General features: G+C 37.8%; 1 protein-coding gene across 1 annotated transcript; it reads left to right on the top strand.

Annotated features, from left to right (window-relative positions):
* The first annotated feature begins 6,780 nt into the window (after positions 1 to 6,780).
* On the top strand, positions 6,781 to 12,857 carry LOC149772393 (heme-responsive hrg-13-like). Its single transcript, XM_089947848.1, has 3 exons — positions 6,781 to 6,962; positions 9,324 to 9,460; positions 10,970 to 12,857. Exons 1-3 carry the CDS (start codon positions 6,781 to 6,783, stop codon positions 11,143 to 11,145), a joined length of 495 nt encoding a protein of 164 aa, XP_089803974.1. The 3' UTR covers positions 11,146 to 12,857.
* Positions 12,858 to 14,308: the final 1,451 nt, after the last annotated feature.

Genomic DNA, 14,308 nt, shown 5'->3' with positions numbered 1-14,308 from the left:
GCTATAATGGCCACCATGTACTGCCTATATTGCACTGAAAACTTTCATTTAACTCCAAAACAGCAACAACAGTAAACTATAGTATAAACCTGAAGACTTCTTTTCAAAAAGAACTTTGGTTCAATTTGTACAAGTGTGTTGCTATTAAAACAATCAGGCAGGTAACCCCACAAGAAAATGACAATGCTAATCCACTTAACTATATATTATCTTTAGAATTTTAGAACTCGGATGAAGGAATAAACAAATAAATATAAAGGTGGTGGGGATGGAAATTAATGGTCATTTTTTTTAAGTAGAAAAAATGGTACTTTTGCCCTTAAAAATGAATATATTTGGCTTTATCTATACAAAAAAAGTAATTTTAAAACAAACAAAAAAACATTGATCTTTTACTGAATGAGTGTGGTAATAAGAGAGATTTAAACAGTCATCATGACTGATAATTATGTTATGAACAGTGTTTAACTTTGAACCAAGTCATATACTTTTTGACAGTGTATGCTGTCAGATATATGTTCTGACATGTACTTACTGCTGGTGTACACAAACTTTTATTTATGGCTGCAAATGGTGCAGAATAATTTTAGTTAGATTTTACATGTGTGACCTGAGTTTTTTAAGTTCGTTATATTACAAAGGATCAATACATAGATGCTGATGAATATGTTGACAATTATTAATAATAATTTTAATAATCAGACTTAATGGCACCTTTGGATTAATTTTTCAACATTTCTAGAAGAATTCAGTAACTTCCCATTGGTTGGGCTAGGTCACATCAATAGCAAAGTTCGAAATAAACTGAGTAGTAAGATTCATCAAGTGGGGTATATTGTGAAATTTAGTCCTAATAGAAGCTGTATATAATGATAGAACTGACCAATCAGATTCATTCTGATTTTGGAGTCATTCTCATTTTTTCTTTTCCAGTTGCAAGTCTGCAGACTTTTTTTCACATTGTACTCAGATATTATTTGAAAGGAAATAGAAAGTGCTTATTATTTGGACTACAATAATATTCTGAAACTGTTACAGATTATTAGAATGAACTCTGGACAATGCCGCCTTCACAACATTATGGTTCTTAGAGAACCAGTACATTTCTGGTCTTGAAATTTATAAGGAACTTTACATTCAGTCAGGACGTTTATTGAACTTTATAAGGATTAGTTTGGATTCACTTTGTAATACTGTAAGTTCCTCTCACATTTTCATTTATAGCTTTGATAATTAAACTTTTCACTAAATTTTATAAAATTATTGATTTAGCTTTTTCTTATGGTGAAAGAGTCATAACCACTGTCAGTGTACACAGTCAGATACATGTTTTGACAAGTACACACTGTTGGTATACACAGATACATGTTTTGACAAGTACACACTGTTGGTATACACAGATAGATGCTTTGACATGTACTTACTGTTGGTATACACAAATACATGTTTTTACAAGTACATACTGTTGGTATACACAGATACATGTTTTGACAAGTATACACTGTTGGTATACACAGATACATGTTTTGACAAGTACACACTGTTGGTATACACAGATACATGTTTTGACAAGTACACACTGTTGGTATACACAGAAAGATGCTTTGACATGTACTTACTGTTGGTATACACAAATACATGTTTTGACAAGTACATACTGTTGGAATACACAGATACATGCTTTGAAATGTACTTACTGTTGGTATACACAGATACACTGTTTGACATGTACTTACTGCTGGTACACACAGATATGGTGGTTTGACCTGTACTTACTGTTGGTACACACAGATACATGCTTTGACATGTACTTACTGTTGGTATACACAGATACATGCTTTGACATGTGCTTACTGTTGGTATACACCGATACATGCTTTGACAGGTACTTACTGTTGGTATATACAGATACATGGTTTGACATGTACTTACTGCTGGTACACACATATATGGTGGTTTGACATGTATTTACTGTTGGTATACACAGATACATGCTTTGACATGTACTTACTGTTGGTATACATAGATACATGCTTTGACATGTACTTACTGTTGGTATACAAAGATACATGCTTTGACATGTACTTACTGTTGGTATACATAGATACATGCTTTGCCTGCTTCACTGGGTGCGTGGAGCTTAGAGAACCATCTCGACAAGTGGGCCACAAAACTCTGCACCAGGAAAGACTAAAAGAAGAAATAAAAAGACTCCAACTCTTCGTTTTGCAACCTGGAACATCAGGACCATGTGTCCTGGATTGACCACTGACCTACAGCAGATCGACGATGCACGGAAGACTGCCGTCATTGACAGAGAACTCTCCCGACTGAACATCGACATTGCCTGCCTCCAGGAGACCCGACTGGCTGACAGTGGCACCATCAGGGAAGCCAATTACACATTCTTTTGGCAGGGGAAGCCCTTGGATGAACCTAGGCAGCATGGTGTAGGCTTTGCCGTCAAGAACACGCTAATCGCCTTCATTGAACCTCCATCATCAGGTACTGAGAGAATCCTTGCCCTCCGGCTGTCAACATCCTTAGGCCTGGTCAACATCTTCAGTGTGTACGCCCCAACCTTCTACTCCACCTACGAGGAGAAAGACAAGTTTTATGAGGCTCTGGATCAGGCAATATCCAGCATCCCCAACAATGAAAGCCTTTACTTACTAGGAGACTTCAATTCTAGAGTGGGAGCTGACCATGAGGCCTGGTCCACCTGTCTCGGCTTTTACGGAAGGGGCAAGATCAACGAGAATGGTCAGCGACTGCTGGAGATGTGCTGCTCCCACAACCTATGTGTGACCAACACTTTCTTCAAATGCAAGGAGATCCACCAGGTGTCGTGGAGACACCCACGTTCACGCTACTGGCACCAGCTAGACCTCGTCATCACCAGGCGTGCAGAACTGGCCAGTGTCCTCCTTACCCGCAGCTACCACAGTGCCGATTGTGACACGGACCATTCCCTCGTGGCCAGCAAGGTGCAAATATTACCCAAGAAGCTGCACCATGCCAAGAAGAAGGGTCACCCACGTATCAACACCTGCTGTGCAAGCAACCCAGAGAAAACACAGCAGTTCATCAGCAAACTGAAGGAAGCCCTCACCAAAGTGACACCTTATGACACCATTGATTCCAAGTGGTCCCATATCCGTGACTCTGTGTACAATTCAGCCATCACAGCTTACGGGAAGAGGGAGCGAAAGAATGTTGACTGGTATGAGGCAAACTGGGAGGAGATGGAGCCCTTGACTGAGGCAAAGAGGAAAGCCCTCCTGGCATACAAGGCTGCACCTAGCCCCAGAACACTTCAAGCCCTCAGGATTGCAAGGAATAACGCCCAGAAGACCTCCCGCCACTGTGCCAACACCTACTGGCTGAACCTTTGCAACAGTATACAGACAGCTGCTGACACCGGGGATACAAGAGGAATGTATGAGGGTATCAAAAAGGCGACAGCCCCCCCCCCCCAGCTACAAGACCGCCCCCCTCAAGTCCAAGACGGGCGAAGTCATCACAGACCAGGGGAAACAACTGCAGCGATGGGTTGAGCACTATCTTGAACTATATGCAACCCAAAACAATGTCACTGGAACTGCCCTGGACGCCATTCCAGACCTGCCTGTCATGGAGGAGCTAGACACACAGCCCACCCTGGAAGACCTCGGAAAGGCCATCAGTTGCCTTGCCTGTGGGAAGGCTCCTGGAAGCGACGGCATTCCGCCTGAAGTCCTCAAGAGCGGAAAACCAGCACTGCTCCAGCCCCTACACACACTCCTCTGCCTTTGCTGGGAACAGGGGTACATCCCACAGGACATGCGTGACGCGAACATCATCACTTTGTACAAAAACAAAGGAGACCGTAGCGACTGCAACAACTATCGGGGCATCTCCCTCCTCAGCATTGTCGGAAAGGCTTTCGCCCATGTTGCCTTGGCGCGCTTGCAGATCCTAGCCTCCTGCGTCTACCCAGAGTCCCAGTGTGGATTTCGAGCTGGCAGGTCAACTGTAGACATGATCTTCTCACTACGTCAGCTGCAGGAGAAGTGTCGTGAGCAGCGGATGCCCCTCTACATTGCCTTCATAGACCTGACGAAGGCGTTTGACATGGTTAGTCGGAGTGGACTCTTCAGACTCCTGCAGAAGATCGGCTGCCCCCCACGTCTGCTTGCTGTCATTATGTCGTTCCACGAGAACATGCACAGCACAGTGTGCTTCAGTGGCGCAACATCTGAAGCATTCCCAGTCATTAGCGGAGTCAAACAAGGCTGTGTCCTTGCACCGATGCTCTTTGCCATCTTCTTCTCCATGCTTCTCCAGTACGCATTCAAGGACTGCAGCGAGGGAGTGTACATCCATACCAGGGCTGACGGCAAGCTGTTCAACATTGCCCGTCTCCGTGCTAAGACTAAAGTCACAGAGGTACTCATCCGTGAATTGCTCTTTGCCGACGATGCAGCCTTGACATCACACACGGAAGATGGACTTCAGCAGCTGGTATGCTGCCTCTCCCATGCATGTAAGGAATTTGGACTGACCATCAGTTTGAAGAAAACAAATGTCATGGCACAGGACACAGACTCCCCTCCCTCAGTCTCCATCGATGGGTACAATTTGGAAGTTGTCGAGAACTTCACATACCTCGGGTCTAACATCTCCAGCTCACTCTCCATTGATTCTGAGGTGGGCGGCAGGATTGCCAAGGCAGCAGCAGTGATGGCCAGACTTAACCAGAGGGTCTGGAACAACCCCAACCTCACAGAGAAGACCAAACTGCGTGTCTACCAAGCGTGCGTGCTCAGCTCACTTCTCTACAGCAGCGAAACATGGACCACCTATGCAAGACACGAGAGGAAACTCAACAGCTTCCACCTGAGATGTCTGCGGCGCATTCTGCACATCCAGTGGCAGGACAAAGTACCCAACACAGAGGTTCTAGAACGTGCCAACATGAACAGCATGTTCTCCATACTCAGCGAGAGGCGCCTTCGCTGGCTTGGCCATGTGAAGAGAATGGACCCAGGTCGTATTCCCAAGGACCTGTTATATGGGGAGTTAGCAGAAGGTGCACGACCAACTGGACGACCACATCTGCGCTACAAAGATGTTTGCAAGAAGGATATGAAGACAGCAAACATCAATGTCAATGACTGGGAGAGCTGTGCAAACAACCGTTCCAGCTGGCGTCTAGCTGTCAGGCAGGGAGTTCAAAATGCAGAGGAAAAGAGAAGAATAAAGCAAGCTGAAAAGAGAGCTAAAAAGAAGGATAAACTAAAGCGTACTTTGGAGCTATGCCATCGTCTCCCGTAGACGGACGGATGCCATGGATAACATTGGTACAGTAACATGCTGTTGACTATGCAGGCATTAACATTGGTACAATAATGCTTTTGAATATACAAGGCATCAATGTTGGTACAATAACATGCTGTTTAATATGCAATGCATCAACATTGGCACAATAGCATGCTTTTGAATATGCAAGGCATTAACAATAGTACAATAACATGCTGTTAAAAATGCTAGAAATTAACATTGGTACAATAACATGCTTTTGAATATGCAAGGCATCAACATTGGTACAATAACATGCTGTTAAATGTGCAAGGAATTAACATTGGTACAATAACATGCCTTTCAGTCTTTTTTTGATGGACTTCATCATGTCATATGGTAGGAAAGATGATCAGTAGACATGTTTCATTCAGAAACCATTGTTGGAGACAAAACCCATATGGCAGCAAGTTGCACTTATTGTCTCTATTTGGTAGACATGTTTCATTCAAAAACCATTGTTGGAGACAAAACCCATATGGCAGCAAGTTGCACTTATTGTCTCTATTTAGTAGACATGTTTCATTCAAAAACCATTGTTGGAGACAAAACCTTTTATGATAGCAAGTTGCACTTATTGTCTCTATTTAGTATACATACTTTGGTATATGATTTGAGGGGAAGGAGTGGATTAGTTGAGCTTAATTTATATCTGATATATGGAGTTTGTATGCATAAATATGACACCATCCACTCCAAAAGCTCTAGAGCATACACCTTTTGGTGTATTACCTCCATTAGATAGGATTAGTGCTGTCACAAAATTGTAAATTTAATGGTGAAAAACAACCTGGAGAAAACCATATGCTTTGATAATTGCTTCACACACAATTTAGAGTGTATTTGCTGAAGTCTGTTCTCAGCAGTGGTTTTAGTGCAGAATGGGAAGATTATGCCAAATACATAGAAGGAAAAAAGTAATGAACACAAAGTAACCGAGTACATCATTGCGAGTGTCACAAGATGGCAAGGCAGACATCACAATATACAGAAAACATTACAATGAAGTGCTTCAAAGCTGGAATGTACAGTCTCCTTATTTCAATCTGTGATAAGATAACTTAGGTAGAATCCAGTCATTGTACTCGTGTATTAATGTGCTGAGGTGATGTATTTAAGTTATGGTGACCCAGCATCAAAACAACCTTACAGCAGCAGTATGTTCTAAAAAATATGAGATGCATTTCACAACCTCCATATTGCGTTTGTACAATATAAAGTTGAGCTTGTATTATCTTGACCTATATTATGCAAACGAACTAATACCATGTCTTGAAACATTTATAACATATACAAATACAAACCTGTATATCTTAACTTCAGTCATCCAAACCTCATTAATGTCTTATACAAGTTCGAATAATCTATATTTTACATATTGTTTACATTTATGGTAGAATACTATCATTTTTGTGGCTTCTAGCTACATCTTCAGACAAAATGTCCAAAATGAATTACTTTCAGGTGTCCAGATTTAGAGACCAGCAGGTACTAATAGCATTGTCTGCAGCTCTGTTTGGTGGATTTGGTTTTGCCATCTATCCAATCAGCATGGAGTTGGCTGTGGAAGTTACCTACCCTGTTGCTGAGGCAACTAGTGCAGGCTTAGCAATAATTTCAGGGTAAGTATTGGTATTTTTAATTTGGGAAGAGGGTCCATAAATATTCATGAAATGATTGATCATGTTATGTATGGATGAAAGCAAGAATAGCACAGACTGACATTCATATGCTTGTATATATACTTCTGCTGGAAAGTTTGGACCGGCTGACTAATCTAGATTCAAATGAATGGACCGGCAAACTTTGGCCAGTGGATTAATCTTGATTGGAAAAGAATAAGGGTTGAAAATATATACTGAACCACAAAAAATGCATTGCTCAGGAAATTTACCAACTGCTTTTAACAAAAAAATTAGTACAGTTAAAGTTTTTTAACAGTAAAACAGGATAAACAACTGAGTCTCAGAGTGATGACTACTGTTTGGATAATATTTTGGGGCATATTCCTCCAGTGCCAATTCTGGCTGTGGGATTTTCCATGTCTAGATCTACATGCCAAATGGCATCTTAGCTCATCCCATAGTTGCTCAAATGATACCTGATCTATTGAGAAGGAAGGCAAAAGCATAATAATGTTGTGACTATAACATCCCAAAGCATAATAATATTGTATTCCAGAGCAAAATAATAATGTTGTGTCTCAAAGCATAATAATATTGTGATCCAAAGCATCATAGTAATATTGTGTTCCAGAACATAACAATAATAGTATGTTCCAGAGCATAATAATAATGTGTTCCAGAGCATAATAATAATAAGCATCCCAGAGCATAACAATAATAGTATGTTCCAGAGCATAATAATAATAAGTGTTCCAGAGCATAATTATAATAAGAGTTTCAGAGCAAAGTAATAATGTTGTGTTTCAAAGCATAATAATATTGTGATCCAAAGCATCATAGTAATATTGTGTTCCAGAGCATAACAATAATAGTATGTTACAGAGCATAATAAAAATATTGTCTTCCAGAGCATAACAATAATATTGTGTTCCAGAGCATAACAATAATATTGTGTTCCAGAGCATAATAATAATATTGTCTTCCAGAGCATAACAATAATAGTGTGTTCCTGAGCATAATAATAATATTGTCTTCCAGAGCATAACAATAGTATGATGTTCCAGAGCACAACAATATTATGTTCTAGATCACAACAATAATACTGTGTTCCAGAGCATAATAATACTCTTGTGTTCCAGAACATAACAATAATATTGTGTTCCAGAGCATAACAATAATAGTGTTCCAGAGCATAATAGTAATAGTGTCTTCCATAGCATAATAATAATATTGTGTTCCAGAGCATGACAATAATATTATGTTCAGAGCATAACAATAATATTGTGTTCCAGAGCATAACAATAATATTGTCTTCCAGAGCATAACAATAATAATGTGTTCCAGAGCATAACAATAATATTGTGTTCCAGAGCATAATAATAATATTGTCTTCCAGAGCATAACAATAATATTGTCTTCCAGAGCATAATAATATTGTGTTCCAGAGCATAATAATAATAACAGTATCTACCAGAGCATAATAATAATATTGTGTTCCAGAGCATGACAATAATATTATGTTCAGAGCATAACAATAATATTGTGTTCCAGAGCATAACAATAATATTGTCTTCCAGAGCATAACAATAATATTGTCTTCCAGAGCATAACAATAATATTGTCTTCCAGAGCATAATAATAATATTGTGTTCCAGAGCATAATAATAATATTGTCTTCCAGAGCATAATAATATTGTCTTCCAGAGCATAATAATAATATTGTCTTCCAGAAGAAACTCTCTGTTGATACAGGCTGTTTGATAAGCTTGAGCATTGTCCTATTGGCAGATTGCATCAAGTTTTCATTATTTTGGAATGGTTTCTTGAAAATCACTTAAACTGAACCTATCCGTCATCAAGCGTGTTTTATGGCAATGGTTTGCATTAAATGAGAATGTATCTTCCAGTATATGGTTTTGATAATTGCTTGTTGGATGCAGATTTTTCACAGAACAAGGGCATATGACAAAATGGGGCCAGAAAAAGAAAGAAAAAAATTTACTCTCTGACTTCGCAATTTTCATGCACTAATTGAACTTACATTTGCTTTAATGTAAATCTAAATGTTATCTAGAATGTTTACCACAAAATGTTCAAAGGTTATCTGTGTCAGAGAAAAACTAGTTTCATTTATTTGACTGGAGGATTTCATCCTTCAGAAAGAGAAATAACTGATGGTGGAAATAGCACTGGTAACTTTTGCAAATCGCCATTTTCACCTGTGTATTCTCATTAGCCTATCAAATGAGTCCACTGTGTTTTGCACAAGATTCCAGATGTACCTTGTAAGACAAATTCTAGATTGTCACTTTGACCTGAGAAAGAAATTAGATTAATGACTTGAATTTTTGTCTCTAGTCAGTTTCAGGGAGTCATCTACATGTTTCTGATGCAGTTCATAGCACAACCACTTCCAGACAACGAGAAAAATTTACCCACGGGTTGTGCAACAGATAATGCATCAGCAAATGGCTTCACCCCACAGGACTGGACAGGTTAGTAATTCCAATAGATAAATATTTTTTAACAATAATGTGCAATTTCTTCCATGTTGACAGTATATTGGAAATGACGCTAAAGGTGTCAAGATAGTGTGATGTGAGGTATACATTGATACATTATAAGTTGTTCTTATCTGCTTAAAAGGCTTTACACTTTAATTAATTATCCATTTAGTCTTTCTTTTGTTTAATTTTAATTTTGTTTTTCAACTATATTGGTTGACAAACTTACTCTAGATCACAAACTTTCCAGTACCCTGCTAGTCCTGGTATCACATTGGATTTGTTTATAGTTACCGCGACTGGTCATAGACCAGCAGGGCTTATGGGATAGCCTGTTGTCCGTCATCTATCTGTTTGTTAGCTAAAGTTCGTTATCAATACTCCTTCCAAGCAATTTTGAAGATTGTCATCAAATTTAACACAGACATTCATCCCAAAGTCTAGATGGTCCTCCAAAATGATGCTCCTTGGACATCCAGTATGGCCACCATGGCAGCCATCTTGAAAATCTTGAACGAATTGTCACATCAGCATGTGGTTTTCACTACAAGGCTTCTTATGATGCCTAGCTAGTCCTGCATGAGAATGGCTGCCATCTTGAAAATCTGCTTGTATTTCAACAAAAGATTTCTTATGATATCTAGTTGGTCCTAAATGAAAATCTGTCCTCTTGGACATCCAATATAGCTGCCAAAGTATACCATCTTGATTTTTTTTAAATCACTACTCATGAATGGATGATCAATACAACAGGGGGCTTTTCACCAGATTTCTTTTGATGTTTAGTTGGTACTAAATAAAAATTGTTCCAATCTGACATCTGATAAAGCCACCACATCAACCATCTTGAAAATATTGTTATTGCATCTTCTCCTGAATAGAATGTCATATCGACATTGGGTTTTCACAAGAATTCTTATGATATTTAGTTGGTCTTAAAGGTTTCACTGAGACTAAGTTATCATACACAAATCTCAGAGCATGTTCTTGTATTTTTTAAAGTTTAGTAGTGTTCATGTCACTGCAGAAGTTCAAGGCTAAGGGACAGAAATAATATATATTAACTTAACTTTATTTAGGGAAAGTCTAATATTTGTATTTCAGGGTCGATATAGATTGTTTAACCTTCTCTATTTAATTTTTTTGTCAGAATTAACATTTTATGCCCGTAGTTTCTGCAGAGAGGTAAAAGCTTTACTTGTGGTAATAGAGTGAAAACAACATGATCCTTTAAAGGATTTTGCAATTTGATTTTCAGAACTAGATTCAATCAGATTGACTTTAACTATAGACTTTTATTTCAATTCGCATCACCAGTTTGAGTGATGCCAGGTGTTTAACCCTGCCAACACTGAACTATCAAGATTCTCCTTTATTTGAAATTCTTCTTATTAGTAAAAAGAGGAGGTAAGAGAGAGCACATATCAATGTCTTGTTTGTGTGACCTTATCCTGTTTGACTCAATTTGTGTATTGAATTTTTATATTTTTATATTTTCAGTACCCAACCTAGCTTTAAATGGAATTGGAACATTCTCTGTGGTGCTGTTGTTGCTGGGATTTAAAGCAACTTACAAAAGACTGTTATCAGAGCAAAAGGCTAAAGCTGATAAAATTATGAACATATCTTCAGAAATTGTATTTTCAGATTCAGGTATTTCTCCCACAACATTGTGATGCCTGGGAAAAATACCATTTTAGAAATCAATAGTTACAAAATGATCTTTTCATAATTAGTCACTGATTTTCAAGGAAATGACTGAATTCTACATAATACCAGTAAATGCTTTAACATCCATACACCTGTCTTATTTCTCAATCCAAATGTTGTTTCAAAAGATTTTATATTAAGACTGGGTCTTATCACTTAGATTTCTTTTAGCACTTGTTGTGAGCATTGTTTGTATGCAGTGAATTTTATCAGAAAATGGCAGTCAGTGGTCAGGACAATTTTGTTCCTCACATATATGGAGGTGGGTGTATCCATGATGATATTGTTTTTATCTCCTTTTTGGACTTGCAGCATGATTTGTTTTGAATTGTAGCCTTGTACTATGAGCACCCATCACTTGTGTTACCAGTTCATGCTCTTTTCAATGCCAATCCAACTGTGAAACATACAGTTGCATCAGTTTAAAGTCACACTTGGTTCAGCTGATACATTACAAAAACAGTGTCACCTGCTGATAATGGGAGTTAGCTATGATGGCCAAAATGTAATTACTTTCTACAAAACTTGACTAAAATTGTAAAAATTAAGACATGATACTTTAAGTATGTGTAAAATTTGGCTTGATAAGATTGATAATGAAGGAGAGAAAGTCTGTTGACAGTATGATACTATTTCTATTACTGACAGTATAACAAACCATTTTGTCATGCTGAAATAACTAATTGATGCCAAATGTCCAATTTTTACATTACTTTTTAAATGCAAAGGTTGAGAGAGCTTTCAATACAAATATTGGCCCAAGAGCCTCTGTCACTTTTTACCTTGAAATGGTTTCCTCTCCTCTTCCCGCTCGCTCGTCTTTACATTTGCTCAGGTATGATAATCTAAATATTTGTAAAATTGTTTGAGAAGTACATTTGTCAGCATTTTCACAGATGCAGCCATTCATATTCTCCATCAACGGGGTGATTTTTGCTCATTGCAACCATTCATGTTATCCATCAATGTTGTAGTTTCTGCTCATTGTAGCTATTCATGTTATCCATCAATATTATAATTTTTGCTCATTGCAACCATTCATGTTATCCATCAGTATTGTAGTTTCTGCTCATTGCAGCCATTCATGTTATCCATCAATATTATAATTTTTGCTCATTGCAACCATTCATGTTATCCATCAGTATTGTAGTTTCTGCTCATTGCAGCCATTCATGTTATCCGTCAATATAATATTTGCTTATTTTCAGCTATGATGTTATCCATCACTGTGGTAATTTTCACTCATTGCAGCCATTTTTGTTTTCCATTAATATGGTAGTTATCACTCATTGCAGCTATTGATGTTATCCATCAATATGGTAGTTATCACTCATTGCAGCTATTGATGTTATCCATCAATGTGATAGGTTGTGCTCATTGTTGCCATTCATATTGTCTATGAATATGGCAGTTTTCATTGATTCAGGTGATTCATATTATCCATAAATGGTAATGTTCACTCATTGCAGCCATTTTTGTCATCCATGAAAACGGTCAAATTTCATTGCCGTTTACTAGAATCAGTAACCATATTGTTTATATTATTATGTTAATGAAGGTGAAAAACATAGGACCAGAATGTAATGTATACTTTTTGAATTTATTTTCTATGTTAGTTTGAAAAAAGATAAATAATTGGAAAAGGTAAGATGAACATTAAATTGTATCTGCAGTTCTAGCCATGGATATTGCTCTTCATTTGTAATAGAATATATATAGACCCTGGTCCCGTTGTACATGCTACAGTGTGCTTAATTTCAAGCCATGGATATTCCATTGTACATGCTACAGAATGCTTAATTTCAAGCATTGGATATTCCGTTGTACATGCTACAGAATGCTTAATTTCAAGTCATGGATATTCCTTTGTACATGCTACAAAATGCTTGATTTCAAGCCATGGATATTCCATTGTACATGCTACAGAATGCTTAATTTCAAGCCATGGATATTCCGTTGTACATGCTACAGAATGCTTAATTTCAAGCCATGGATATTCCGTTGTACATGCTACAGAATGCTTTATTTCAAGCCATGGATATTCTGTTGTACATGCTACAGAATGCTTAATTTCAAGCATTGGATATTCCATTATACATGCTACAGAATGCTTAATTTCAAGTCATGGATATTCCTTTGTACATGCTACAAAATGCTTAATTTCAAGTCATGGATATTCCTTTGTACATGCTACAAAATGCTTGATTTCAAGCCATGGATATTCCATTGTACATGCTACAGAATGCTTAATTTCAAGCCATGGATATTCCGTTGTACATGCTACAGAATGCTTAATTTCAAGCCATGGATATTCCGTTGTACATGCTACAGAATGCTTTATTTCAAGCCATGGATATTCTGTTGTACATGCTACAGAATGCTTAATTTCAAGCATTGGATATTCCGTTATACATGCTACAGAATGCTTAATTTCAAGTCATGGATATTCCTTTGTACATGCTACAAAATGCTTGATTTCAAGCCATGGATATTCTGTTGTACATGCTACAGAATGCTTAATTTCAAGCCATGGATATTCCGTTGTACATGCTACAGAATGCTTAATTTCAAGCCATGGATATTCCGTTGTACATGCTACAGAATGCTTTATTTCAAGCCATGGATATTCCATTGTACATGCTGCAGTATGCTTGATTTCAAGCCTTGGATATTCCATTGTACATGTTACAGAATGCTTAATTTCAAGCCATGAATATTCCGTTGTACATGCTACAGAATGCTTTATTTCAATCCATGGATATTCTGTTGTACATGCTACAGAATGCTTAATTTCAAGCCATGGATATTCCATTGTATATGCTACAGAATGCTTAATTTCAAGCCATGGATATTCCGTTGTACATGCTACAGCAGAGGTTCCCAAACCATGGCCCGCGGGCAATTTGTCGGCTGTCGGCTCTCAGAAAGTGGCCCGCGAGGCCTCTATATTTACTATAATGTATTTTAATAATTTTTAAAAAAAAATATTGACGTTCAAATAAATAAATAAATAATAACTAGACAAAAGTTGCAATAATGCGTGATCTACAGTATTCTAGAGTCTAGAATGTTAATTATAAGTCTAAAAAGTCTGTCATTTTGGTCGAGCACTCGGAGCTCCTTCAGCGT

The sequence above is a fragment of the Sinohyriopsis cumingii genome, unplaced genomic scaffold (genome assembly GCF_028554795.1).
Source record: "Sinohyriopsis cumingii isolate HCF-2022 unplaced genomic scaffold, ASM2855479v2 utg001510l, whole genome shotgun sequence".
In the NCBI taxonomy this organism is placed as follows: domain Eukaryota; kingdom Metazoa; phylum Mollusca; class Bivalvia; order Unionida; family Unionidae; genus Sinohyriopsis; species Sinohyriopsis cumingii.
The sequence above is the reverse complement of the archived record's forward strand: the minus strand, read 5'-3'. Positions and strand labels throughout refer to the sequence as shown.

Excerpts from the sequence above, each read along its gene's own strand:
- LOC149772393 (XM_089947848.1), top strand. The coding sequence starts at position 6,781 with ATGTCCAAAATGAATTACTTTCAGGTGTCCAGATTTAGAGACCAGCAG. Across the intron at positions 6,963-9,323 it reads GGCTTAGCAATAATTTCAGG|TCAGTTTCAGGGAGTCATCT; the intron begins GTAAGTATTGGT and ends TTTTGTCTCTAG. Across the intron at positions 9,461-10,969 it reads CACCCCACAGGACTGGACAG|TACCCAACCTAGCTTTAAAT; the intron begins GTTAGTAATTCC and ends TTATATTTTCAG.